Below are 24,265 nucleotides of genomic sequence, written 5' to 3'. Positions count from 1 at the left end.
GGTACCAGCTACCGATCCGCAGGGTGAGATTGCTCGTTCGGCAGGCCCGTGGGTGCATTCGCGCAGGCGCGATGTGTACACACTGGCGCGTGATCTGCGGGCCCCACCGCTGTCCGCGTGCTTATTTCCAGGGGGACGGAACTTCCGCTTATCCAGACTCTGAGTGCAGCCGCTGAGTCCGCACCGAAGGCGACTGGAAAAGCTTAGGTCGCCCAGAAAGGCTGGTGTGTGCGAGGAGTATGCACGCGTCGCACAGCTGGCGGTTCATCCGTGCAATCAGGCGCGCTGGTGTTGTTTAAAGTTTCATATAGGATAAGGTTGGGTCCGGTCGCTCTAGCTGGCTCGGCACTGACGGACATGCATGGCCTAAACACGTCGTTGGAGACAGCGGGCAGGCCGCAGCTCGCTCTATCGTTTGTCCACAGCCGGTACACGACTGGTAAATGCAGTAAGCGGGTCCGTACCAACTCCAAAATGTATTGAATGATACTACTCGATAGACTTCTCTTCGACCGCAGCCGTGTCCTTGAGGCTGTCTGCTTTTCCAGCCTCGGGCAGACCCTTCTCATAGTCTTCGCTGTTAACCCGGCTGACTTCGGCCTCCTCACTATCGGGCAACAGCGGGTACCGCTTGTTAAGCACGTACGGCACAAACAGCAGGAACAGCCAAAAGACCGACATCACGGTCGCAAAGATGTAACCGGCGCGGAACTTGGGAGAGTCCACGACTTGCCAGACAACCAGCGGCACTACTAAACCGCACATCTCGCCAACGACGTTATAGGACGCGATCACGATGGCACGAGCCTCGAGGTCGCCGGCAAACTGCTCAGCAGTCCAGCTGATCAGCACCGGCGCAGTCCCGTGGGACACGCCGAGAATGATGAACGCAAAGAACTTGCCGCCCAGTGAGACGTCCCAGATGAGCAGCAGTAGGTTTCCGAGTAGACTGAGCACGCCGGCCACAAACAGGACCGGAAATCGCTGCTGGGTCAGATCACTGTAGTAGCAAGTGACCAGGGCCGACGCCACCAGTACGGCCGACGTGATGGTACCCAGGTTGTCGACGTCGGCTGTGTCGTAGCGCTCGGGCATTGCCTTGAGCCACAGCGTGAACGGCGTCGAGCGCGCGTACGCCGTAAGCGAGTTGAACACAAGCAGCGACACAAAGACGTGGAAGCGCCAGTTGATTAGCACGCGCTTGAACAGTGTACGGTTGATGCCCGTCGACGGCTTGAAGCCGTCGAGCAGCAGCCGAGACTGGCATAGCTCGCGCTCGCGCTCAGTCAAGAACCGTGACTTCGTGCGCTCGGGAACGTCCGGGAAAACAACGTAGCCACTGCGGTTAGTTTTGGACAGAGGGCAACTTACATGAGCGCAATCGGAACGGTAATGACCGTGCAGATGATGAACAGCCAGCGCCAGCCCTCGAGACCACCATGGCCGTTCAGATTGGTGTATGCAGCTGCCTGGATGTAGCCCGAGAACATAGTACCGATCGGACCGGCGCTATAGAAAATGGCGTTGCGACGGCCGATTTCGGACCGCCGGTACCAAGAGTTCACGATATGCGTGCAGCCGACGTAACAAGCCGTGGCACCCAGACCGACCATGAACCGCATTGCCATCAGCTGCTGGTAGTTCTTGACAAAGGCCGTGCCGAGCGTGAACATGCCCCACACGACTTCGGCTGTCGGGAGATAGTACTGGGCGGGGATCCGCGTAATGAGGATGTTGGACGGGATCTGGAAGATGCAGTAGCCGACCTCGTAGACGGCATTGATATAGTTCAGGCGATTGCCATAGATGTTCAGGTCTTCTTTCATGCCCGAGACATAGGCATTGGTCAGGGCCGAGACATCAAGAAACTTGGTGAAGTATGTCAAGCACGCAAAGACCAGGACGAGCAGGTCGATCTTGTGGACGAGCACACGTTCCTCGTGGCTCATGTCCTTCGGATACCACCGAATAACGTCCGAAAGTCTTCTCCAAAAACCCATGATTGCAGCGTGTGACGGTGACGAGGAGAGAGCCCGCGGCCGCTCTTTATAGAGCGGCCGCGGGCTCTCTTCTGAGCACTGCGAGCCGAGCCGGGTGCGTCTAGGCAAAGCTTGGCTGGAAGAAGCTCTGCTAGGCCAAAGCAACTAGCTCGATACGTGCGTCGGCTACTACGCCGAGGGATTGGCTTCATAGAAGGCGCAAGCACCCCTCCGGATTGCTACAGTAGCCTCTATGCTGCACAGACAGGGCTGGTGGGCCCCGTCAATCTATCGGAAAACCCGGAGTCTTGGCGCATGTCACCGCAACGCCCACGAGCTCCATGTCTGCTATCAGGCACTGCGGCAAGGAACCCGCCGTACGCAAGTAGCGAGGCGCATGGCCAAGGCCGGCCACGATTCCAGCTGGCATTCTGCGGTGGATATTACACTGGTTTCTGCGCGCCAGTTGCGCGATAGCACACAATATCTTCCCGACGCACGCAGGCAGAACAGCCGCCGGCTGTCCACATGGCGGCCATGTCCGGAAACGTCTATGTCCGATGCGATAGGAGATGTGCGGGCGAGCGACTATGAGGGCAACTAGTCTTAAACGCCAATGGCCTTGCGCACAGACCAACGCGATGACCTCAAGACAAAGGTCGATGGTGTGCTCGGACGATAAACTAGACCTCGACGAGCGAGCGTGTGGCGGCCGACTACCGTGGGACGGCAGTTGGTGTCGCTATCTGTGGCGACGTCTGTAGCGGCACTGCGGAGACCACGCAAGCCTGCTGCTGGGCTGGCGACTCGAAGACATATGCTTGCGAAAAACCCTAACTGGCTTGTGCAGCGATGCAATCAAACGAAAAAAGGGCAAAAATGCGATAGAGCGGTGACGCAATCGGCTACGTGGATTTCACAAGCGATTTCTCCGGATACGAGTCAAACGTCAGTGCCTGAATCGATACGAGTCGAAGCTAGGACTGACGGCTAGCCGCAGAGGGAGACTGAGCCAACACGATCGTGCTCAGGGTGATGCGTGGCTGGTTACCCTCGCAGCGAGAGTTTGCCTGGAAGAAAGGCTGCCGAGAAGGCGGGCAGGAGCCATACGTGTCCACGAGCATTCGGCGGCGACCCCATTAATGACGGCTGCCCTTCAGACAGACATTTAAATACGAGAGCTTCCGGGAGTGCAGGTGCGGGCAGTAACGCTGAGCGGCACAAGCCGGAGAGATCAGGTAGACGAGAGGTTAGGCGGTGAGCCGCACGAGGAGCATAGAACGAGCCGCACGAGGAGCGTAGGGTGCGCCGCACGAGGAGCGTACGGTGAGCCGCACGAGGTGCATAGGGTGAGCCGCACCTCGTGCATACGGCGAGCCGCACGAGCCGCACGGCTTCGTGAGCCGCATCACCCGCATGAGCCGCGTCACCCGCAGGTCGGCTCGACCTGCATAGAACCACATGCACGGGCAGGCGTTACGTCATCGACAGCCAGTCCGACCGAGCCCGGCTCGACCGTCGGCCGGCGAGGCCTCCGTGTCTGCCCAGCGATAAGCGTCGGCGACCCTCGTGACGGGATTGGCCGGGCATCGGATTGAGTTTCGGCAAGGCTGATAAGCTCCAGCTTAGCCGCTGGGAGATACGTGCAGTCGGGCGGCAGCGGCGCGACTGCGGGCGCAGCTATGGGCACAATTGCCTGGTCAGGGCCGGCCGGGCCAGGATGACTCGCGGCCGCCGCGGGGCGCCGTCGGCGTCGAACAGACAGTGGCCGGGGTCGGGACCGTCTAGTGTACGGGTACACGTAGACCCACTCTACGGCAGGTCTAATCTAGGCTCCGGTGGAGCCGTTATATACCCAACGACGCCACGGCAACCTCCCAGAACAGCGAAAGTACTGGCCAGCAAGATGTCCGACCTCAAGCCCTACCAGATTATCTCGCAGAAGAAGATCGCCGAGCGCGACAGCAAGATCCCGGCCGAATGGAAGATCACGTTTGACGCGAACGAGCCGTGCCTGCTGTCGCTGCCCGAGACGTGCGGGCTGCTGACGGAGCGTGAGCTCGAGATCACCGGCAAGTACGACGGCACAGGCCTGCTGGCGGAGATTGCCAAGGGCACGTACACGGCGCTGGAGGTTACCACGGCGTTCTGCAAGGTAAGCGGAGCCACGAGCGCGCTGACGATAGCGCACTGCGATTGCCCAGCAGGCTGTCAACTGCTGCACCGAGATCTTCTTCGACAAGGCGCTCGAGCGGGCCAAGGAGCTCGACACGATCTTTGCCACGACCGGCAAGACTGTCGGCCCGCTGCACGGTCTGCCCATCTCTCTCAAGGACACGGTCAATGTGGCCGGCGTGGACTCGGTCATCGGCGTGGCCGCCTACGCTTTCAAGCCCGAGCCCAAGAACTCGGTTGTGGTCGATGTGCTCGAGGACCTGGGCGCGATCATGTACTGCAAGACCAACGTGCCGCAGTCCATGATGGTGCCGGACACGGACAACAACGTGTTTGGCAAGACCCGCAACCCGCTGCGCAAGGAGCTCTCGGCGTCGGGCTCGTCGGGCGGCCTGGCCGCGCTGGTCGCCATGCGTGGCTCGCTCATCGGTATCGGCACCGACCTCGGTGGCTCAATCCGTGTGCCCGCGTACACGCACGGCCTGTACGCGATCAAGCCGTCGTCGGGCCGGATCCCGTACCATAACATGAAGGGTTTCTGGTCTCCCGGCCAGGACGCGACTGGCATTCTGTGCGTGAACGCGCCGATGGCTGTGTCGCTGCGGGACATCGAGCTGGTCACGCGTGAGATCTCGCTCGCCGAGCCGTGGCTGCGTGACCCCAGCTGCCAGTACCTGCCGTGGATTGAGCCCGAGCCGGTTCAGCGGCCGCTGGCGATCGGCGTCATCAGCTACGACAAGGAGGTGCGGTCGCTGCCGCCGATTGCGCGCATTCTCGAGGAGACTGTGGCCAAGCTCAAGGCGGCCGGCCACGAGATTGTCGAGATGGAGCTCTACAAGGCCGAGGAGATCTCGGTCAACGCCGTGAACAACTTCCAGATCGACGGCGCTGCGTACCTGCAAGCCGCCTGCGCCGAGACCGAAGAGCCGCTGACCGAAGCCAACCTGAACGGCGGCCTGTACCCGTGTGACCAGGGCACACTCTTTGACCTGCTCGCGTACACCCACACGCGCGCCAACCTGCAGGAGGACTGGCTGCACTACTGGGCGTCCAGCAAGAAACTCACCAGCACCGGCAAGCCCGTCGATGCTCTGCTGCTGCCGGTGCTGTCGTTCCCGCCGCGGCCGGACGGCGTGCTCATCCGCAGCCACTTCACGCGTACGTTCAACAACCTGGACTACCCCTCGATCGTGCTCCAGGCCGGCAAGATCGACATGACCAAGGACGACGTCGAGCTGCCTGAGCCCGAGAACGCCCTGGAGAAGCGCGTTCACGAGACGTACGCGCCCGGCGTGCGCCAGCGGCTCGACGGCTTCCCGATTGGCCTGCAGCTGATCGGCCAGCGCCAGATGGAGCCGAAGCTGTTCCAGACGGCGAACATTGTGAGCAAGGTGCTGTGAGTGTACATAGTAAACATTGCCAGGAGACGAGCCGCGCGACGTGCGGCGCCAGCCGCATGCAGTGCGGCGTAGACTGTAGTGCTCAGGGGGGAGGCATCTGCAGCCGCACAGTGTGCGGCGCACTGCCCTACGATCTGCGCGAATAAAAATGTCGCGCCCTCAAAGCGACGAGCCGCACCATGCGCGGCGCCAGCCGCACGCAATGCGGCGCACCTGCCGGGATATAACTGCCCGACGAATCGCTGCCACAAACCTATCCGCTTCACGCTCCTAGCAGCCACGCTATGCTCCAAATCATGCTCATAAAACATTCATACTAATTTACAAAGGGCCAATGAACTTGGTGTAGACCGCGTCCAGCTCGGCCAAGAACGCCTTCTTGAAGGCCACGTCGTGGGTCCAAGCCATCAGAATTCCGTTCTTCTCGAAATCGTAGATGTCGCGTGCGCTGTAGCCGGCCTTCATAACGCCCGCAATAATCTGGGACTTCCAGTTGACCATATACGCCGGGTCGTCGCTGTTGACAGTGACGGCAATGCCGGAGCGCACAAGCCGCTCGAACTTGGGGAACACACGGCTCGGGCCCAGGTGCTTCGAGTAGCCGAGCGGGCAGATAGTCATGCCCAGGTTACCCGTCTTGATGATGTTGACAAGATCGTCCTTATCGGCGGCGTCCAGGCCGTGGTCGATGCGGTCAGCGCCGGCCGGCAGAGTCGGCAGCAGGTAGTACGGCGCATCTTCGGGCGCAACGACAACGGGCTCGCGCGGACCGCCGAGCTGGGTGGCCACGTACTTGATGTTGTCGTAGCAGCCCAGCTGCTCGACGTCGCAGTGGGCGGTGATCTTGTAGCCGCTCTGGCGCGCTAGCAGGAACGCGTCGGCAAACTTCTCGGGAGGATTCATGTGCTCGTCCGAGTCGAGGCCGACAGCGATGATGTCGTCCTTGTACGGGAGCGAGGCCTTAACGGTCTCGAGCGCAAACTCGGCGGACATGTCGCGCAGGATGCACAGCGTCAGCTCGATGACGACATTGTAGTCCTTGGCCGCGGCACGAGCACGCAGCAGACCCTTGATGACAGTCTCGAAGGCGACGCCACGCGATGTGTGCGCCTGCGGATCGAAGAACGCCTCGACGTAGCGCACGTTCATCGCCGAAGCACGCTTGATGTAGTCCAGGCCGAGGTTGTAGAAGTCGTCCTCGGTGATGAGCACGTCCATGGACGCGTAGTACACGGCCAGAAACTCCTGCAGGTACTGGGCGCCATTCTGCCCCTCGACAAAGACATAGTCCTCGGGGTACTGCTTCAGCATCTGCTCGTAGGTCAGAACGTTGCCGTCGGCGTCCTTGGGCGGAATGCCATTCGCCACGGAGCACGCCCAGCGGCGCTCCGGCTGGAGCGTGCCCTCGAGGTGAATGTGCTGCTCGCACTTGGGCAGCGCGCTGATGTAGTCCTCAAACTCGGGATAGGTCTCCATGGTGGTGGAGGTAGAGTGCGGCGGGCGGCCGAGATATAGGAACGGTCCGGGGCGAACGGCTCTAGCTTCATTGGGACATTTACTGCTATCTCTGGGACTTGCCGCGCTATCGAAGCTTGCGCAGCGCCGCAGGCTACAGATAGCGCCGTACGTGGCGGCGGGTCTGAGTCGCCTGAGTCGCGGAAAAAAGTTATCAAGAACACCCTATAGTTACAAAGGCCGGAGGCCGGTTTTCGAGGCGGCGCACTGCACCGCCTCGGCCCACGTGACGATCCGCTCACGTGAGACGCTAATGCACAGGCACGTAGCCGAGCCGCATGCCCAGACTGCTGGGCCTGACAGCCGCGCTAGGCTGTCTTTGTGCTGTTGTACCAGGCGTCGATGTCCGGCTCGGTACCGGACACAAAGTCGAACGTGGACATCCAGTCGGCAATATCGAAGAAGTCGTCAAAGTGCTGGTAGCCCTCGTTGTACATGGCGGCCGCGGGGTTGGGCCCGGGCTGGGTGGCGAACGGGACAGAGAGGTCGCCAAAGGCGGCCAAGCCGGCCGGGCTTGGCAGCCGCTCGTTCTCGGCCGGCGTGAGCGGCGGCTCGAGCAGGTTGCTGATCGAGTTGACCGTGGACGCACCGGAGCCCTTGGAGCCGGGCGAGGCCGCGTCCGGGCGCGGCGACGCCTCGGACACGTATGGAAAGCCGCGGTTCTTGGGGTACACGCGGGCCTCGTCGGCCGCGCGAAACTCCTGCCGGATGACGTGGCCGATGCCGTAGAGGCTGGCGCCGCACTTCCACGCGGCGTAGTACGACGACGACAGCGTCTCGACCCAATTCTGCATGCTGTAGACAGCCTGCCAGAGCCGCAGCGGGCACATGATCTCGTTGTCGTCGTATCGGAACGACAGGTCGGGTACCTGGTCGAACTGTGCGCGCTGGGGCACGTCGCGCATGGCGCCCTCGCGGCTACAGACCTTGAAGATCTGCGAGTAGATCATGGTGAGCGGGTAGCCCTGGTTGCGCAGCGAGAGCGAGATGAGGATGCACTCAAAGTTCAGAAACAGCTTGCGGTTCTGCATGCACTTGCAGATCGTGTCGGTGAGCTTGAGCGACGTGCGCAGGCGCAGCATGCGGTGTTTCATGAACTCGTCTGTGGGCGGCACGTACGCGCGCAGGAGCGACAGCTGCAGTCGCAAGAAGAGCACCTGTAGAACAAACTTCTGGATCAGGTTGTAGGCGTCCTCGTGCGAGCAGATCGTCGAGCCCTCCTGCAGGACCGAGATGAGCAGCTGGAACGACTGCAGGTGGTTGTCCTCGAACTGCGTGAGCTCGTGCTGGAGCTGGTCGTATTCGTACGACGTCAGCGCGCGGTTGGGCCGCGTGATCTTGACGATGACCTTGCGGGCCAGCAGCGCCCACTTCATGTGGATGCGCTCGAACGCCTCGGACGGCCGCTCGGCGGCGTCGACGGGCGTCGAGCTGCTCGAGAAGCTCTCGAGCTTGTTGTCGCACATCTCGAGCGGGATTGCGAACGGGATCGAAAGCTCGAGCGAGCGCGACGTGTCGAGCAGGACCATCTGCCGCCAGATCTGCCGCCACGACTGTGCCATCGTCGGCGGGATCTTTGGGAAGAAGCTCGGGTCGCGGTGCAGCCCCATGGTCAGGCCGAGCTGGCAGAGCATGCCCGTGAAGACGGACGAGTCGGAGCCGTCGCCGCCGTCGCCGTCCTCGGGGGTGAGCACGTGATGCAGCTTCAGCAGGATCAGAATTTGGGCGATGGTCAGGTTCGGCTTAGCCATGTAGTTGGTGCGGCGCAGCGTGCACGACGCAAAGCCATATAGCCGAGTCGTCAGCATCGGCGCGTACGCGTCGTCGAAGCCGTTCTCCGACGGCTTCCACGTGGTCGGCAGCGACAGCCGGCCGAGGCGGACGACGGCAATCAGCAGCGACAGAGCTCGCATGACCATCTTACTGGGCGTGTCCAGCTTCTGGCCGTCGACACCGAGGCCGCCGCCCGGCTGACCGTCCGGGCCGGGCGGTGAGTTCCAGGCGGCGATCTTGGCGTCCCAGAATATCTGGATCTCGCTGCGCAGGATCTCGGGCGAGATCGTAGGGTAGACCCGGTTGATCGTCGACAGGTACTTGCTGACCAAGAACTCGCAGATCGGCCGGTCGTGCGGCCGCGGAAATTGGTAGCGGAACAGCGTGTGGCACTCGACGATCACATTCGGGTCCCAGGACATCCGCAGCTGCTTGTCGGACATGCTGCCGACCTTGCCAGAGCTGTCGGGTCGGTTCGTGTAGAAGTCGGTTCGGGGGAGCAAATCGGTCGGTTCCATGTGCTTGTGCCCGGCAATCGACGGGATCTTGGTCGGATCGCCGGGCGTGGCGTTGACGAGCCGGGCGGAGGTCGTGTTGTACCACTGCCGCTTGGCCTCGTAGATCTTGACGAGGCACTTTTTGAGAAACTCGTCTTCGGTGATGGCCGCGACGAACGACGTCGAGCCAAAGTAGCACACCCGGTTGGGCTTGATGCTGATCTCAGGCTTGACGAGATTCATGTCGGACATGTCGGAGGGCGCCTCAGCTGGCGATGTGTCTTTGGACGGCTGGTTGGACTCGTGCGAGACGCTGGCGGAGCCCGATTCGGGCGAGGGACCGGCCGAGTCTTTGCCGTTGGCGATCTGGTGCAGGAGAAACTCCATGCGGCCCATGCGCTCCTTCAGCTCGCTGTAGTCTTCGGGGTACGGCTCCTTGCGGGGTCGGCCACGCTTGGCGGACGGCCGCGGGCCGAGGAGACCCGAGAAGCCGCCGCGGCGGGCCAGAGAGGCCAGTTCTGCCGCGGGATCGGTCGCGGGATCGGCCATCGAATCGGTCGCCGACGGCTCGGGCGGCCGCCGGCTGGGCGTCGACCAGGCCGGCTGGGCGTACTCGCAGAGGCCAACGGTGCCGTGGGCAAGACAGGCGGAGCAGGGGAACTTGCGGTCGCACTGGGTTAGCGGCACGGCACGGAGCCAACATACCTTGAGCTTGCGCTGACGGCAGACGGCGCACGCGACCGGGATGCGGCGGCGCTTGCGCACGACGCGCTCGCGCGGCGCGGTGGACGACGACTCGGCGCCCGAGTCGGGCGGCGGATCGTCGTCGTACGACGGGCCGGCGCGGGCGTCGGCAAGGAGCGAGGCGGGGTGCATGGTGCGGGATCGGCCACGGATCAGCTGGCGCTGGCCGGAGCCTGTTGACGGGGAACTCAGCGACTCTCGGATCGACGATGGCGGTCGGCGCAAATCGGCGAGCGGCAGCTTATCTCCGGAAGAGGGGTTAGGGCTTGTGCCGCACGGTGTGCGGCTCGGGGGTCTAGACGGGGCGATGCGAGCCGCACGGCGTGCGGCTCATGCACATCCGCTTAGAGGGCCTAGCGGCCCACTGTGGTGGCCCGGACCCGGGCACCGGGAACACGCAGCGCCGCACCTGCACCGCCGCCGACGCAGCGCGCAGCGCCGCCGCCGCCCGCCGCAGCGCCAGGCGTCCCGCGCGCCCGGCGCGCCCAGCGCCAGTGCAGCCGCCGCCGTTGCCCGTGGCCAGGGGTACCGCGCTATCGCTTTTAGGCGCGCTATCGTGGTTATCGGCCGATTAGTCTTCCCAGCACTCAATCCACGCAGCGCTATCTCGGGCGGAACAGGCCTGCCCGACGCGGCTAGCGCTTGCCCCGTCGCCGCGGCCAAGAGCGGTTGGCCGGGCCCGGCAGAAAACCACGGCTGTGTTCTCTCCTCGGCCAAGACCGCTGAACAGGATGAGCGAAAACGAGCGTGAGACGGTGATAGACCCCGAGTCGGTGCGGCTACTGAACGACTATGCCGAGACCGAGGCCGAGGCCGCGCCCGCGGCCGAGGCGCAGCCCGAGCTGAGCACGCGCGCGCTCGCGACGCTGTTCTGCTCGCTCTACGTCGGCGTCTTTCTGTGCGCGCTCGACGGCACGGTCATCGTGACGCTGATGGCGCACATCTCGTCCGAGTTCCACGAGTTCCGGTCGGTGTCGTGGATTGCGAGCGCGTACCTGATCTCGCTGGCGACCTTCCAGCCGCTGTACGGCAAGATCTCGGTAGGTAGCGGGGCGGCGGCGCTGACGACAGGACATCTACGGCCGCCGGGCGATGCTGCTGTTCTCGAACGGCGCGTTTGCGGTGGGCTGCGTCATGTGCGGCATGGCGCCCAACATCTGGTTCCTGGTCTTTGCGCGCGTCATCGCGGGCATCGGCGGCGGCGGCCTGAACTCGCTGACGGTGATCACCATGTCGGACCTGGTCCCGCTGCGCCAGCGCGGCCTGCTCCAGGGCTTTGGCAGCCTGCTCTACAACACGGGCGCGGCCGTCGGCGGCGTCTTCGGCGGCCTGCTGACCGAGTGGCTCGGCTGGCGGTGGGCGTTCTACATCCAGGTGCCGTTCGTCGTCGTCTCGGCGCTGGCGGTCTGGTACAACCTCAAGCCCAAGCCGTACAACGAGATCGAGACGTCCCGGCTGAAGCGCATCGACTTTGCGGGCTCGCTCTCGCTGGTCTCGTTCCTGTCTGTGTTTCTGCTGGCGCTGTCGCTCGGCGGCAGCTATGTGCCGTGGTCGCACCCGATCATCTTCGTGCTCTTCCCGCTGTCGTTCGCGCTGCTGGCCGTGTTTGTGCACATCGAGACCAAGGTTGCGGTCGAGCCGGTGCTGCCGCTGTCGCTGCTCAAGGACCGCACCGTGCTGGGCTCGTCGTTCACGAACGCGTTCGTCATGATGGCCTGCTACTCGCACCTGTTCTACGTGCCCATCTACTTCGTGGCCGTCCGCGGCATCTCGGCGACGGCTGCCGGCTCGAAGATCATCCCGAACTTCATCGGCACCGGCATCGGCGCCATTGCCACCGGCTCGTACATGAAGATGACCGGCAAGTACTACCGGGTGATGCTGACGGGCTCGGTGCTCATGTTCGTGGGCGCGTGCCTGGTGTCGACCTACGGCCTGGACACGCCGTCCGTGCTGCAGATCCTGTACCTGTTTGTGCCCGGTATCGGCCTGGGCGCGCTCATCACGTCGACGCTGATTGCGCTGATCGCGTCGGTCCCGCACGAGTTCCAGGCGGTGACGACAAGCATCCAGTACGGCTTCCGCGGCACTGGATCGACCATCGGCGTGTCCATGGCCTCGGCCATCTTCCAGAACGTGCTCTCGGCCAAGCTCTGGGAGCGCCTGGGCGATCTGCCGAACGCGGCCGACATCATCACGCTTGTCCAGGACTCGGTGGAGGAGGTCACGGTGCTGCCCGAGGCGTACCGGCCGCTGGTGATCCAGTCGTACCTGGACGCCTGCCACGGCGTGTTTCTGTTTGCGGCCGTGCTGTCGTTCCTGATCATTGTGTTCTGCTCGATCATGAAGGAGCACCCGCTGAACACGACGCTGCGCCGCTAGTGGCGCCGTGGCGCGGGCGGCTACATGCGGCTACATGCGGCTACATGCGGCTACATGCGGCTATATGGCTGCGGCGGCGGGCGGGCCTCCGGCGACGGGCGTGCGTCCTCCGGCGGCGAGCACTGCCCGGGGGGGCAGAGCGCGCCGGCGGCTGCAGATAGCCGCAGATAGCCGCAGTCCGCTGGCACGCCTCAAAACGACAGTGCATCCGGGCTCACGTGCAGGCGCAGCGCCGCGCGCCGTGCGGCTCGGAGCCTGGTCTCTAAAATCATAACTCATTGAACTTTTACATGCAAGCGTGCGCCGCACGACGTGCGGCTCTATACGCCGCACGTCATGCGGCTCAGCACGACTCCCGGAACGTCGGGCTCCAGATCACCGAGTACGAGTGCCAGTACGCCACAAAGCGCACGACCACGTTCTCGTGGTACGGCCCGTACGTGTCCGGCACGTCAATGTACAGCGACACGCGGCGCGCATCGGCCACGCCCTGGAACGTGTTGTTCGTGGCCGCCCATTGCACGCGTGCGCCGTAGGTGATGACCTCGGCCAAGAACAGGTTCGTGTCGTCCTCGACCTGGTTGCCGCCGCTGTCGAGCGAGTCGTACGTCGTGTAGACCGTGGCTGCCTCCGGGCCCGAGTCGGACTCAGTGCCGCGCCGGTGGAGCGTGACGGCTGGCTGTCGGGAGGACGCCGTCGGCTGCGTGCTCGTCGGCGATACCAGCAGCGGGCCGTCGCCAAACCGGCGCCGGTGCACGTGGGTGTGCACAGCGGTGGTCACGGCCGAGACCGGCGTCGAGTCTTGCCGGACGAAGCGGTTGGCTTCGACGTGCTCGACCGAGAGCGTCTGGGTCGGAAACGGCCTGACGGAAAAGTCCTCAAAGTTCGAGTCGCAGGTCGCGTTTGTTGAGTTCGCCAGCAGCGAGACCACGTTGAAGCTCAGCACGTAGGTGCCGGCCGGCACCGACAGGCCCTGCATGATGGTGCTCCAGCCCTCGGACGAGTTGGAGCGGTAGCAGACGCCCGAGTACGGGAACCGCGAGTCAGCCCAGGACGTGCCGTTGTCGACCGAGGGCGAGATGGACCAGCCAGGAATGGTGCGGTTGTCGAACGCGGTCGCGTTCAGGTTGTAGGGTAGCTCGGACTCGGTGGCAGGCTCGGCCGAGGCTGTCGCCGTGAAGGGGTTGGACCAGGAGAACGGCTGAGGCGGGCGCGAGAACGCGCTCTGGCCTGACACAGACGAGTACTGCCATGGCGGCGGCCACGAGGCCGGCCACGACGTCGGCCACGACGACTGCCATGGCGGCACCGAGCCCGCAGACGCGTCGCCAGACGCGGACGCAATCGGCGGCAGCGGGTGATGATGGTGCCGGCGCGTAGAGTTGAACTGCGGGTTGAAGACCAGGTTGGCGGTGGGGCAGGGCGCCACAGCCGTCGCGGTCGCGGCCTGCGACGGCTCCGACACGACGTAGCTCGAGTTCTTCTGCACAGACAGGCCCACCGCCAGGCCAATGATCAGGCCGGCGATGCCCAGCAGCAGCAGCAGCAGCAGCGACAGCGTCAGCTTGCGGTTCGAGCGCATAAAGTCCAAAAACACGCCGGAGGCCGACTGGCCCTTTTCGTCGACCGGCGGCAGCGACGGCGGCGAGGGCGGCACGATGGGAGTCTCGGACTGGGCCACGGACGGCTCCTGCGACGGCGCCGGCGCGTCGTCGCGCACGTCCAGCGAGCGCGCGTCCGGCGACGGCGCCGGCACCGGCGACGACGCTGGCACTGGCGACGGCACCGGCAGGGATTCCGGCCGCGCCAGCGCGGACGGCGAGTCGGCCCGGTCGAAGCCGTGGGCGGTGACGGCCGCTGCGGCGGCCGCGAGCTCGGCGTCCGTCGGGAACGCCGGCTCGTCCTCGGAAAGCTGGTACATGGACCGCAGAACAAAGGGGTAGGTGAACGAGGGCATTCCGGCGTCGTACGACCGCAGCGCGTCGAACGAGCTGGCCAGCGTGACCTGGACCGGCGGCACGTCCGGCGCGGCGGTCGTCGACGACGCCGCTGACAGCGAGGCCACGGACGGCCGGCCGTTGAGTGTCGATGAGGCGGAGCACAGGGTCGTGCCGTCGTCCTCGTCGTCGGCAAAGTCGTCGACCGACCGCCGCTCGGCGAGCTCGGCCGCAGGCGGATCAGGTCGGGCGGCCATGGGTCCTGGCGAGCGCAGCGGGCGCAGAACGGGGGACGGGCGTGCGGGAGCGTGGGCGAACGGTTGCGGTCGAGGGACGAAATAAAAAAAATTGCAGCCAAACTCTAAACGCGGGCGTTGCGTTTCCACGCCCAGCTCGCCCGCCTGCTGTCAAAGCCGTCACCATCGCCTACGACTTAGCGCGGCCTAGCTGGCCACCGCACCGCGGCCGGCGTAGCGGCGCGGCTGCCACGCAGGGGCGGCGACGGTACCCCTGCCGCGGCTGCCCCAGCGCGGCTGACCAGGGGTCCCCCCGCCGGCGGCCGCGGCCGCGGCCGCGCTGCTGGGTCCGCGCTGCGCACAGCCGCTGGGCACGCGCGGGCGATAATGGAAGGCAAGACGAACAGAGGCCAATGCCACAACCATCCTAGTGGTTCCGGTGTTCCGTTAGCCGGGATTGTGTCGGGCATATGATGACATCGTGCAGCCGCACTAGCCCGCTCTCCGCTTCCGGCTGGACCCTACCTCTGGACCGTGGCTGGCGGGGCGGCCCCGCCGCCGCGCAGCCGACGACGGCCGCTGCCGCGCGCCCGCGTCGTTGCGCCGGCACGGCGCGCGCCAGGCACGCTCACCCACGTGCCAGCCCACGCACGGCTGGGAGAGCCCCGGGCACCGGCTCGGTGCACTCCCGTAACTAGTCCCAACAAGGGAGACTTTATGCCTCGTGGCTGCCTAGCTGCAGCTGGGAAATTACAAACACTAGCGCCATGCCGGTCTGCTCCGCGCTAGCGCCTTCCGGCTGGCGCCTGCGCCGTGCCCTGGTCCGCAAACACCTGGCCGTTGACCGCCAGGGCCCGACTGTGGTGAGGCCCTGCAACCCTGGCGCTGGCCGTGGTGGGGCCACGCCGGCTGCTTGACTGCGAGCTAGCGAGCCGAGACGCCGGGCCTCGCTCCGACCCGCGCTTACGGCCTTTGCACAGGCTGACGTCTGGCGCGATAGATGCACGGCTGAGTGCCGAGGCTGTCGCAGATAGCGCAGCACGCGAGTGCTTTGTCAGGACGCATAGGGTACGGCTAGGTGATCTCAAGTAGTTGGCACACCGGCCGACAGCCGGCCTGATCTGGGGCGGCTGCGTGTCAAAGGCCGTGTGACTGTGATTCTAAAGCCGGTTGTGACCGGCCTGACCCGGGACCGGCCCGACCCGGACGCCGGAGCAGACCCGGCGACGAGAGTTTGACCCGCGGCCGAAGCCGAGCGGCCCGCGCCTGGCCGCCAGCCGCCTGGCCAGCCGCGGTGCTCGTGCGACGCGAACCGGCGCACGGGCCGGCGCCGCACGGCGTGCGGCGTGACTGCTTCACGTGATTCTGCGCACTTCCACCCCTGCGCCGCACCCGCTCCCCAATGACCGACCCTCTGCCCTCGCCGCTCACGTACCGCGCGGTCACGTACCGGCACAATGCCACGCCGCCCGAGGTCACGACCGTCTCGGTCGACATCTTTGACACCAAGCGCACGTCCACGGCGCTGCCGCTCAAGGATGACAGCACAATGCTGATCGAGGTCCATGCGGCCGCGCTCAACCCGGTCGACATCGTGCTCATGACAGCCACGCCACGGATTGCCGGCGCGTGGCGCAAGGGTGTCGGCCGCGACTTCTCGGGCCGCGTCGTCCGCGCCGGCGCCCGCGTCACCGCCGAGCGCGGCTTCCGCGCTGGCGACTCGGTCATGGGCATGTATGCGCTGCCGCTGGGCAACGGCACCGTCGCCGAGTACCTGCACATGAACCCGTTCTGGCACGGCTCGGTGACCAAGTTTGATCCGGCCAAGCTCTCGTACGAGCAGGCTGCGGCGTGGCCGCTCGCTGGCGGTACTGCCTACATGAGCGTCTTCGACCACGTTCGAATCGATGGCTGGACGCCGGCCGGCGGCAGCCACCCTGACCGCGCCGTGCTGGTTCTTGGGGCTGGCACGGCGGTTGGCCGGTTTGTCGTGCAGATTGCACGGGCCGTGCTCGGCGTCGGTGCCGTCGTTGCCGTCTGTTCGGGTGCGTCCGCGGCCGAGCTGCGGGAGCTCGGTGCCACGCACACGGTCGACTACACGGCCGTCAAGCCCGGCCAGTCGTACGCGTCGGATGTGCGTGCGCTCGGCTTCAAGTACGACCTGATCGTCGACTGCGTCGGCGGCTACGATATTCTGAGCTCGCCGGCGGCCGGCACGACAATCTACGACTTCATCAAGCCCAAGGCTGAGGGCTCAGCGTACGTGACCCTGATCGGCGACGCGAAAGGCGTGTACCGCAGCCGGCCGGCGCTGGTGAATGTTTCCTGGTGCAAGCTCCGGCAGCTGGCGAGCCGGGTCGGCCTGGTGGGCTACACGTACGCGCTGATCCTGACCGAGCCACGCCGGGACTGGGCGCAGGCGTTTGGCGAGTGGCTGGAGGCCGGCAAGATCCGCGTGGACATCGACTCGGTGCGCGACATGGCCGAGATCCAAGCCGCGATCGACCACTTGGCAACAAACCGTGCGCGCGGCAAGGTTGTGCTGCGCGTCCGCAAATAGTAATGCATTCCGTTCCTGCGCAAGTGTCTGCACGTAGCCGTGGGGAATGCGCCGCACAGCGGCTAGTCGGACGCGTGTCCGGACACAGTCCGGCCAGGCCGGATCCGGCGGGAGAGCCGGCGCGGTGGGCGGTGGGCTATTAGGAGGCAGCCAGCCGGCGCGGGCCGTGCGGCCGCGCCACGGCTGACGCGCCACACGCTCTGACTGCGCGTCGCACCAGACACGCGCGGCCGGTAATCTGCAGCACGGGGTCAGCAGCGCTGGGCACGCCCACGTCACCGCGTAGGCACGGCGCCTGCAGGCGGCCGCCACCGTGACGTCTCCCCGCGTCGCACGCGGCGACCGCGCGGGCACGCTCGGCTGGCCCAGCACACCGGCTCGGCCGGCCCGCGGGGCCCGCGGAAGCCGCAGAAGCCGCCGAAGCCGGGCGGGCCGGCGGTGTGACGCCGCACGTCGTGCGGCTGTTGCACAGGCCAGGGGCGGCTGTCGACACGTGGTCCGGGCGCAGGGGCCGGTCTGAAACGCAGCGTGTGGCGCGCACCGCCACACCCAAAGAGGCAGGGAGTAAATAACGTTTGCCGGCTTCCGCGGTCGCATCGTGTTCCCGGACGGTCCACGGGGCCGGGGGCGGCGGGATTTTAATCGTCCCAATTCAGGGTGTTCGGGCAAGTGGACCGACAGGTGGCCCGCAGATTGTCTGCTGCCAGCTTAGCGAGATCGGTTCTATTTATATGCACTGAGCGCCGGTGGCAACTGTCTAGTCGGCTGAGTCGGCCAATACATCGATCGGAGCTGCAGCGAGCAGCAGACGAGCGCGAACGATCGCCGGCGCGTACATAAACGGGCCGGACGCATACGGGCGCGCAACGACCCCGCACACAAGGATGCCGTCGAGTATGCTGGCCTCGAGTCCCCGCTCCGCCCGGCCGCCAAGTCGGCTGTCGGTGGTGCTGAGCAAGAGCGTGCTGGCGCCGCTGTCGCCGACGCGGCTGCGGCGGCGAGGGTCTCTGGTGCCTGGCAAGACTGCAGCGTCGGCGCCGGCGCGCAGCAGCGTGTGGGACGAAAAGGTTTCGCTGGACCCGCTGGCGCGCCTGGAGCCGCTGGCGGTGCCGCTGGCGCCGGCCCTGGTGGATCCGTGGGCGACTGACGACTGCGATCGCGAGTTTGCGCAGCTGCTGGTGAGTACGCGCGAGGCGTAGCTGACGCCAGGACCGGCGTGGAGTGGCCGAAAACCTGCGGCCGCGTCTGCAGGCACTGGACCGCCAGGTCAAACTCAAGCTGATTGCCAACGACGAGCGCGCGGCGGCACAGGCCGCGGACTACACGAGACGGTACGAGGCGTCGCAGGCGTCCGTGGCGCCGCCGCGGTCGCGCCACGGCCGCATGGCGTCCATGTCGTCGCTGTCGCTGCGTTCCGGCGGCCCACGCGCGTCCACGCCGCCGGCACGCCTGGTCATCCCCGAGGAGTTTCTCGAGGTGCTGCGGGCCGGCGCCGATCTCGAGCGCGTGAACGAGCTGCGGCGGGCGCTGCGCAACGAGCCGCTGTCGTGGACAGTCGACTTCCTCGTCAAAGGCGGGGTGGACGTGCTGGTCGAGCGCACGCTCGGGGTCGTGCGTATCGAGTGGCGCGACGAGGCCGACGACCGGCTATTGCATGCGCTTCTGCTGTGCTTCAAGGCGCTGGGCACGTCTACGATCGGCCTGAACTACATCACTGCGGTCTCGCCGGGACTGTTCTCGACACTCCTGGCGCTGCTGTTCTCGGACAAGCAGCCGGCTATGTTTGGGACGCGCCACCTGATTGTGCACATGGTGTACTTGCATCTGCGGAGCGCGCCCCGTGACCGCCGCGAGGACCGCGCCAGACTGGTGCTGGCGTATCTCGAGGACCCGACGCCGCCGGCCGACAAGCGGCTGCCGGACTTCATCGAGGTCTCGCACACGCCGCGACCGTACAAGAAATGGTACTCGGAGTGGTCGCACGTCGTGCGGGACGTGTTCTGGGTGTTTATGCAGAACACGAACCGCATCCGCGTCGTCCGGCAGGCCCCGGACTTTGCGTTCGAGTGCGAGCGCGAGCCAGTCCGGACGGGCGCGCTGGCGGGCTGCGTCGAGCTGGACGCGCTCGAATACTTGGCAACGCACGTCGACCTGATGAACGTGCTGCTGGCGTCGCTGCCTACGGCGCTGCAGCGGAACGATCTGCGGCAGCGTTTCAAGGACAGCGGGTTCGAGCGGCTGGTGACACGGTACCTGCGGGCGTCCGGCACACACTACACGCGCAACCTGCAGCTGGCGCTCGAAACGCTGGTGTCACTGGGCCACCACGACGGCTGGGACGTCGACAACATGGCGCACGGGCTGCGGCGGATGGACCCGGCCGGGCCGCGCAAGGGCTACGCGCGCGCGCCGTCGGCGCCGCCGGGACCGGGGCCGCGGTCGATCCGGTTCGTGCTGCCGGAGCTCGACTTTGGGCTGTCGTCGGTGCTGGCAGACCGGACGGAGCGCGAGTAGCGATGTATATAGACTAAGCGCTGCTGCGTGCAGCTGATTGCGGGGTGAGCCGCGCGGCGTGCGGCGCGGCGGGGGCTCGGCGCGCGGCGCCACGCCGGTGGGCCCGGCGCGGCGGGCGCCGCACGGGCTGCGGCGCGCGCCGCACAGACCTGCCCCGCACGTCACGTGCCGTCACGTGCGGGGCGTATCGCTGCGTAGATTGCAGCACGCGCGCTGGTCTCTTTTCTGCACCCGCCGCGGACGACTATCTTCGAAAAAAATCCAGGCCCGGCTTGATAATCCACCCAGGAGCGCTCGACCACACATTGACGGCGTCCAGCACAGCCGGACGACAGACGCTAGAGCACGCACACGCACGCGGACGTCGCCAGACCGTGACGAGCGCGCAGTTCCGGCATAGACCGCGCAAGCGAACGGCGGCCAGACTCGGGTAACGCGACACACGGACGGCCAGGCAGGGACCGGCACACGACGCGAGAGGTAGGTGGCGGCGCACGGCGCATCGCCGTCACGAGGCAGCAAGGGCCAGCGCTGACCGGGCAGCATTCGCGCACTCATCCCCATACACACACGCCGCCATGTCGGCATCGACTTCGTCGGCCAAGGCCAGCGAGGGCTCGGCGTCGAACCGGAATCACAACCAGGGCCGGCAGAGCCGGGAGTACACGCCGGCGCAGGCCGCGGCCGTGAACCGCGTGCGCAAGTGCAAGCATGACGAGTTTTACGCCATCCTGGACATTGAGCGGACGTCGACGGACGGCGAAATCAAGCGCGCGTACCGCAAACTGGCGCTGCTGATGCACCCCGACAAGAACGGTGCGCCCGGTGCGGACGAGGCGTTCAAGAGTAAGTGGCGCGCACAGCGGCGCTGACCGCAGTGGTCTCGAAGGCGTTCCAAGTGCTGTCCGACAGCGACAAGAAGCGAATCTTTGACCAGACCGGGTCGGACCCTGAGTCGCGCGCGTCGTCCATGCCGTCTGGCTTCAGTCGGGCGGCAGGCGGCGGCGGCGGCGGCGTCTACGAGGACGTCTCGCCCGAGGAGCTCTTCAACATGTTCTTCGGCGGCCAGGGCTTTGGCCAGGGCTTTGGCGGCGGCTTCCAGTCCTTCAGTGGCTTTGGTGGGCCCGGCATCCGCGTGCAGTCCTTTGGCGGCTCGCCGTTCGGGTCGTTTGCGCGCGGCGGCGCACCGCCGCGGCGGCCCGCCGGCGGCGCCGCCCCGACCGAAGGCGAGCTCAACGTGCGCAGCCTGATCCAGTTCTTGCCGCTGCTGCTGCTGTTCCTGCTGCCGTTGCTGACGTCGCTGTTCGACACATCGTCGTCGTCCGGCAACAGCTTCTGGTCGACCCAGCCGACGTTCCAGTTCACGCCGGCGGGCCCGTACACGGCCGAGCGGTTCACGCCCAAGTACAACGTGCCGTACTACGTCAACCCGAAGGAGACTTCCGCGTTCAACGCGCGCAAGCTGGCCCAGCTCGACACCCGCGCCGAGACGACGTACATCAACCGTCTGCAGGTCCGCTGCGAAAACGAGTACGACTTGCGCCAGCGCCGCCTGTCGGACGCTCAGGGCTGGTTCTTCGTCGACCAGGAGAAGTACGACAAGGCCATGGCCACCCCGATGGAGAGCTGCGAGCGCCTGCAGTCCCTCGGTCTGCGTCTGCGCAACCGCTAGGCCGCTTGCATCCGCTGTATATGATAACTGTGTATTAATTCAACATTGGCATCTGCTATGCTATTAGAGGACATATAGCAATGGCATAATACACGCACTCTTGAGAAAGTGAGCCGCAGAGAGTGCGGCGTGCGATCTGAGCCGCACACCATGCGGCTCAGATCGACCCCGCCCGTCCGCTCTGCGCCGTCTGCCAGGCACGTACCCTCCCTGTCTGGGCTTGCAGTGCCCGCCGTGCCCTCCGGCGTCTACGGCCTGTACAATCCGCCTGTCAGCTCATATCCGTCGCGCAGTCGTAGTGCCCCCACGCCGCAGACCCGCGCCGCATCTGCTGGCATCCCTGCCCGGCTCTGTCCGTCAGCCGTTTCCGTGCATCGTCGCCAGTCTTGTTGTCGCGCTGCCCAGCGCGCTCGCGTCCGCACTGGCTTTTAAAAATTCTCCCAGTCACCCCTCGACGTTGTCGGCACCAGGTCAATGTTCGGACTCCAGGCGAACGAGAACACAGCGCGCAAAACCCTGCGATGCTTTTGCTGCAATCAGACGTCCAGTGTGGATGCCGTCGTCCGCGGGACGCCTAGTCGGACCGAATGGACGTGTCCGATCTGTGAGGCGTTGAACGTGCGCGACAAGGTACGACAACAACCGAGCCCACTGACAACAGAACGGCCAGGTTGACGACTACGTGCCCGGAATCAGCGACTACGGCGCACAGTATGCGCACGCCGTTGGCCAGGTCCAGTTCTCGCAGACCCCGTTCTGCCGCACGTGCGAGACCAACCAGAGCATTGTCCAGAAGATCCTGGCCGAGTACCTGCCGGACGAGCGGGATCCCGAATATGCCGTGCGGTCACAGAGCCTGGAGGCGTACCGGACAACGCTCGAGGAGCGGTATCCGCCAGTGTGTCTGGAGTGCCGGCCAAAGGTGGTCGAGCAGCTGAAGCGCAACAATTACTCCGCCAAGTCGCACGCGCTGGGCTCTTTCCTGGCACGGTCACAGAACCCACGACTGCGGTCGGTGTCGGGCCAGTCGCAGACGGGCGCCGACGGTGACCACCGGCAGCGAGTCGTTGCCCGGCACCTTGGCTGGCGCGGGTGGGGCTTGATGATGTGGATCAAGGTGCTGCTTTGGTCCATCCGTGGCGGTTTTTGGTGGACATACTACGGCCTCTGTATGGCCATGCATGCGATCGGTAGGTCGACACATTGGCCCGACTGACAGCAGCGTACCTGGAGCCTACCGAGACCGCGGATGTGGTGCAGGCGATGGTGCCGGTGTCGTACTTGACGGCACGAAGGCTGTGGACGTTTGCGGTGGTGTACTCTGCGGCCCGAAGGCTGCTATGGTTCAATCTGCTGTTTATATTCTGGGACTACCGGTGGCTACAGGCCGCGTCGGCGACCCAGTCGGTCACGATTGCGGGCAAAAGAGGCTACAAGGTAGGTGGACGACGGACGAGGCTGACGGCAGAAATGGCAGCTGTGGACGCTGGCGCTGCGCGTGGCGACGGTGCTGTCAATGCCGAGACTTTCGGAGCTGTCGCTGGGCGTGTACGCGTGGACGAACCTGGCACTGGTAGTGGTGACGTCTGTGGTAAGTTGTGGTCTGGCCTAGCTGACCCAGTTCCTGGTGGTCAGCCTGCTGCGCCTGCGCGTGATTCCGCGGGGCCGCATTGATCTGCACGAACGCGTCGATCTGAAGGTGGCGGCTGCTCAGGAGGATCACTCGCTGTTCTCGACGCTGTCGCTGTCGGACCTGTAGAAATGTACATATTGCATCGCTGAGAGGCGCCAGGGCGCCGCACGGCGTGCGGCGCCGGGCAAAGAAGCCGCGGCGCGCACGGCCCGACCTTAAATGTGCCGCACGGCGTGCGGCGTGCGGTGCGGCTGATCAGCCGCGGCCGCTGAGCCGCACTACGTGCGGCGCGAACCATCAGCCGCACTACGTGCGGCGGTTCGCAAACCTTCCTCCCTGCTTCCCAAACAACCGTCATGGCCGCCGAGGACGATGACTTGGACCGGATGGACTGGCGGCCGTCGTTCCTGGACGACCCGGCGGCCCGGCCCAGCGTGTTCGACGAGCGATTTGCCGGGCGCGGTCGCGCGGCCGAACTGCGGATCGGCCCCGCGTCGCTGACGCCGACGGGTTTCAGTCCGGCGCCAATTCCACCACCACCACAGCCGCGATTCCTGCCCGGGCGGGCGATGCCGGCACCCGCACCGGTCGGCAGCGCTGCGGCCGACGCGCTGACGCTGTCGGAGTCCAAAAAACGGTTGCTGCAGTCGTTTTTCCGCAACAAACAGCTCGACCCCCACGCCCCGAGTAGCAGGCCGGTGGCCCTCCCGCGCACCCGCAAGGTGTACACGCGCACTTCGAGCGACGAGGAAGACGCCCATGGCTCTGATGGCGAGGAAGATGGCGTGGCGCCGGCCGACGCCGGGCTGGTCCGCGGCCTGGCTCCGCAGCGGTTCTTTGCACCGGCCAAAGACACCGGTCTGGAGGAGCTGCTGAGCCCGATCCTCTCCTTCGGCGAAGAACGTCCGGCGCGGCCGTCTGCTACAGCGCCGACCCAGGTACCGGCGCCGGCCTCGACTGCGCAGCCGCTGCAGCCGCTGCGCCGCCGCGACTACCTGCTCTTTTGCATGTCGGCGCTGGTCGTCGTCCTGATCGCGCTCGCCGCAGTCGCCGGCTACGCCTTTTGGACCCAGGTCCTGCCGCGGCTCCGCGACTAGGCGCTCACCGGGTGCCTCGGTGCCAACTCTGCATCTGTACAGTAGCTATGTAATCATACACGCGAGCCGCATGGCGTGCGGCGTAGAAGCCGCAGGGCGTGCGGCTCAATGGCTGGCGCACTGCCGCCACAGCCACCGCTAGCCGGCCCAA

General features: G+C 65.6%; 11 protein-coding genes across 11 annotated transcripts; 7 read left to right on the top strand and 4 right to left on the bottom strand.

The window, feature by feature from the left end:
• Positions 1-478: 478 nt before the first annotated feature.
• V1510DRAFT_414076 (major facilitator superfamily domain-containing protein) lies at positions 479-2,005 on the bottom strand. The gene is made up of 2 exons (XM_066933350.1): positions 1,372-2,005; positions 479-1,339 (listed from the first exon to the last, which is right to left on the bottom strand). The coding sequence occupies exons 1-2, from the start codon at positions 1,998-2,000 to the stop codon at positions 490-492; spliced, it is 1,479 nt and encodes a 492-aa protein (XP_066790202.1). The 5' UTR covers positions 2,001-2,005; the 3' UTR covers positions 479-489.
• Positions 2,006-3,864: 1,859 nt separating this feature from the next.
• Positions 3,865-5,579, top strand: V1510DRAFT_375771 (amidase signature domain-containing protein). The gene is made up of 2 exons (XM_066931552.1): positions 3,865-4,134; positions 4,166-5,579. The coding sequence occupies exons 1-2, from the start codon at positions 3,886-3,888 to the stop codon at positions 5,552-5,554; spliced, it is 1,638 nt and encodes a 545-aa protein (XP_066790201.1). The 5' UTR covers positions 3,865-3,885; the 3' UTR covers positions 5,555-5,579.
• A 289-nt stretch (positions 5,580-5,868) lies between these two features.
• On the bottom strand, positions 5,869-7,204 carry V1510DRAFT_323224 (uncharacterized protein). Its single transcript, XM_066930789.1, has one exon. The coding sequence runs from the start codon at positions 7,028-7,030 to the stop codon at positions 5,876-5,878; it is 1,155 nt and encodes a 384-aa protein (XP_066790200.1). The 5' UTR covers positions 7,031-7,204; the 3' UTR covers positions 5,869-5,875.
• Positions 7,204-10,279, bottom strand: V1510DRAFT_323219 (uncharacterized protein). The gene is made up of 2 exons (XM_066930788.1): positions 10,045-10,279; positions 7,204-10,011 (listed from the first exon to the last, which is right to left on the bottom strand). Exons 1-2 carry the CDS (start codon positions 10,213-10,215, stop codon positions 7,378-7,380), a joined length of 2,805 nt encoding a protein of 934 aa, XP_066790199.1. The 5' UTR covers positions 10,216-10,279; the 3' UTR covers positions 7,204-7,377.
• A 361-nt stretch (positions 10,280-10,640) lies between these two features.
• V1510DRAFT_375765 (major facilitator superfamily domain-containing protein) lies at positions 10,641-12,761 on the top strand. Its single transcript, XM_066931551.1, has 2 exons — positions 10,641-11,123; positions 11,155-12,761. The coding sequence occupies exons 1-2, from the start codon at positions 10,815-10,817 to the stop codon at positions 12,463-12,465; spliced, it is 1,620 nt and encodes a 539-aa protein (XP_066790198.1). The 5' UTR covers positions 10,641-10,814; the 3' UTR covers positions 12,466-12,761.
• On the bottom strand, positions 12,729-14,181 carry V1510DRAFT_414068 (uncharacterized protein). The gene has a single exon (XM_066933349.1). The coding sequence runs from the start codon at positions 14,045-14,047 to the stop codon at positions 12,809-12,811; it is 1,239 nt and encodes a 412-aa protein (XP_066790197.1). The 5' UTR covers positions 14,048-14,181; the 3' UTR covers positions 12,729-12,808.
• A 1,856-nt stretch (positions 14,182-16,037) lies between these two features.
• Positions 16,038-17,221, top strand: V1510DRAFT_414067 (uncharacterized protein; the record flags this gene model as incomplete). The annotated part of the gene is made up of 1 exon (XM_066933348.1): positions 16,038-17,221. One exon carries the CDS (start codon positions 16,041-16,043, stop codon positions 17,196-17,198), a length of 1,158 nt encoding a protein of 385 aa, XP_066790196.1. The 3' UTR covers positions 17,199-17,221.
• Positions 17,222-17,777: 556 nt separating this feature from the next.
• On the top strand, positions 17,778-19,756 carry V1510DRAFT_414066 (armadillo-type protein). Its single transcript, XM_066933347.1, has 2 exons — positions 17,778-18,376; positions 18,408-19,756. The coding sequence occupies exons 1-2, from the start codon at positions 18,083-18,085 to the stop codon at positions 19,710-19,712; spliced, it is 1,599 nt and encodes a 532-aa protein (XP_066790195.1). The 5' UTR covers positions 17,778-18,082; the 3' UTR covers positions 19,713-19,756.
• A 534-nt stretch (positions 19,757-20,290) lies between these two features.
• On the top strand, positions 20,291-21,384 carry V1510DRAFT_406538 (uncharacterized protein; the record flags this gene model as incomplete). Its single annotated transcript, XM_066932381.1, has 2 exons — positions 20,291-20,558; positions 20,591-21,384. 2 exons carry the CDS (start codon positions 20,291-20,293, stop codon positions 21,382-21,384), a joined length of 1,062 nt encoding a protein of 353 aa, XP_066790194.1.
• Positions 21,385-21,584: 200 nt separating this feature from the next.
• On the top strand, positions 21,585-23,231 carry V1510DRAFT_414061 (Ima1 N-terminal domain-containing protein). Its single transcript, XM_066933346.1, has 5 exons — positions 21,585-22,014; positions 22,046-22,574; positions 22,607-22,821; positions 22,853-22,975; positions 23,006-23,231. The coding sequence occupies exons 1-5, from the start codon at positions 21,859-21,861 to the stop codon at positions 23,141-23,143; spliced, it is 1,161 nt and encodes a 386-aa protein (XP_066790193.1). The 5' UTR covers positions 21,585-21,858; the 3' UTR covers positions 23,144-23,231.
• A 130-nt stretch (positions 23,232-23,361) lies between these two features.
• Positions 23,362-24,184, top strand: V1510DRAFT_414060 (uncharacterized protein). The gene has a single exon (XM_066933345.1). The coding sequence runs from the start codon at positions 23,374-23,376 to the stop codon at positions 24,112-24,114; it is 741 nt and encodes a 246-aa protein (XP_066790192.1). The 5' UTR covers positions 23,362-23,373; the 3' UTR covers positions 24,115-24,184.
• The last annotated feature ends 81 nt before the right edge of the window (positions 24,185-24,265 follow it).

Source organism: Dipodascopsis tothii (genome assembly GCF_038497935.1).
Source record: "Dipodascopsis tothii strain CBS 759.85 unplaced genomic scaffold V1510scaffold_8, whole genome shotgun sequence".
Classification (NCBI taxonomy): Eukaryota; Fungi; Ascomycota; class Lipomycetes; order Lipomycetales; family Lipomycetaceae; genus Neoaidaea; species Neoaidaea tothii.
This window is presented reverse-complemented; position numbering and strand designations above follow the sequence as displayed.

Coding starts and splice junctions, on each gene's coding strand:
- V1510DRAFT_414076 (XM_066933350.1), bottom strand. CDS start 2,000: ATGGGTTTTTGGAGAAGACTTTCGGACGTTATTCGGTGGTATCCGAAG. Junction 1,340..1,371: donor ACCGTTCCGATTGCGCTCAT/GTAAGTTGCCCT, acceptor AACTAACCGCAG/TGGCTACGTTGTTTTCCCGG.
- V1510DRAFT_375771 (XM_066931552.1), top strand. CDS start 3,886: ATGTCCGACCTCAAGCCCTACCAGATTATCTCGCAGAAGAAGATCGCC. Junction 4,135..4,165: donor TTACCACGGCGTTCTGCAAG/GTAAGCGGAGCC, acceptor CGCTGACGATAG/CGCACTGCGATTGCCCAGCA.
- V1510DRAFT_323224 (XM_066930789.1), bottom strand. CDS start 7,030: ATGGAGACCTATCCCGAGTTTGAGGACTACATCAGCGCGCTGCCCAAG.
- V1510DRAFT_323219 (XM_066930788.1), bottom strand. CDS start 10,215: ATGCACCCCGCCTCGCTCCTTGCCGACGCCCGCGCCGGCCCGTCGTAC. Junction 10,012..10,044: donor GCCGTCAGCGCAAGCTCAAG/GTATGTTGGCTC, acceptor CCGCTAACCCAG/TGCGACCGCAAGTTCCCCTG.
- V1510DRAFT_375765 (XM_066931551.1), top strand. CDS start 10,815: ATGAGCGAAAACGAGCGTGAGACGGTGATAGACCCCGAGTCGGTGCGG. Junction 11,124..11,154: donor CGCTGTACGGCAAGATCTCG/GTAGGTAGCGGG, acceptor CGCTGACGACAG/GACATCTACGGCCGCCGGGC.
- V1510DRAFT_414068 (XM_066933349.1), bottom strand. CDS start 14,047: ATGCGCTCGAACCGCAAGCTGACGCTGTCGCTGCTGCTGCTGCTGCTG.
- V1510DRAFT_414066 (XM_066933347.1), top strand. CDS start 18,083: ATGCCGTCGAGTATGCTGGCCTCGAGTCCCCGCTCCGCCCGGCCGCCA. Junction 18,377..18,407: donor GCGAGTTTGCGCAGCTGCTG/GTGAGTACGCGC, acceptor AGCTGACGCCAG/GACCGGCGTGGAGTGGCCGA.
- V1510DRAFT_414061 (XM_066933346.1), top strand. CDS start 21,859: ATGTTCGGACTCCAGGCGAACGAGAACACAGCGCGCAAAACCCTGCGA. Junction 22,015..22,045: donor CGTTGAACGTGCGCGACAAG/GTACGACAACAA, acceptor CACTGACAACAG/AACGGCCAGGTTGACGACTA. Junction 22,976..23,005: donor TGGTAGTGGTGACGTCTGTG/GTAAGTTGTGGT, acceptor TAGCTGACCCAG/TTCCTGGTGGTCAGCCTGCT.
- V1510DRAFT_414060 (XM_066933345.1), top strand. CDS start 23,374: ATGGCCGCCGAGGACGATGACTTGGACCGGATGGACTGGCGGCCGTCG.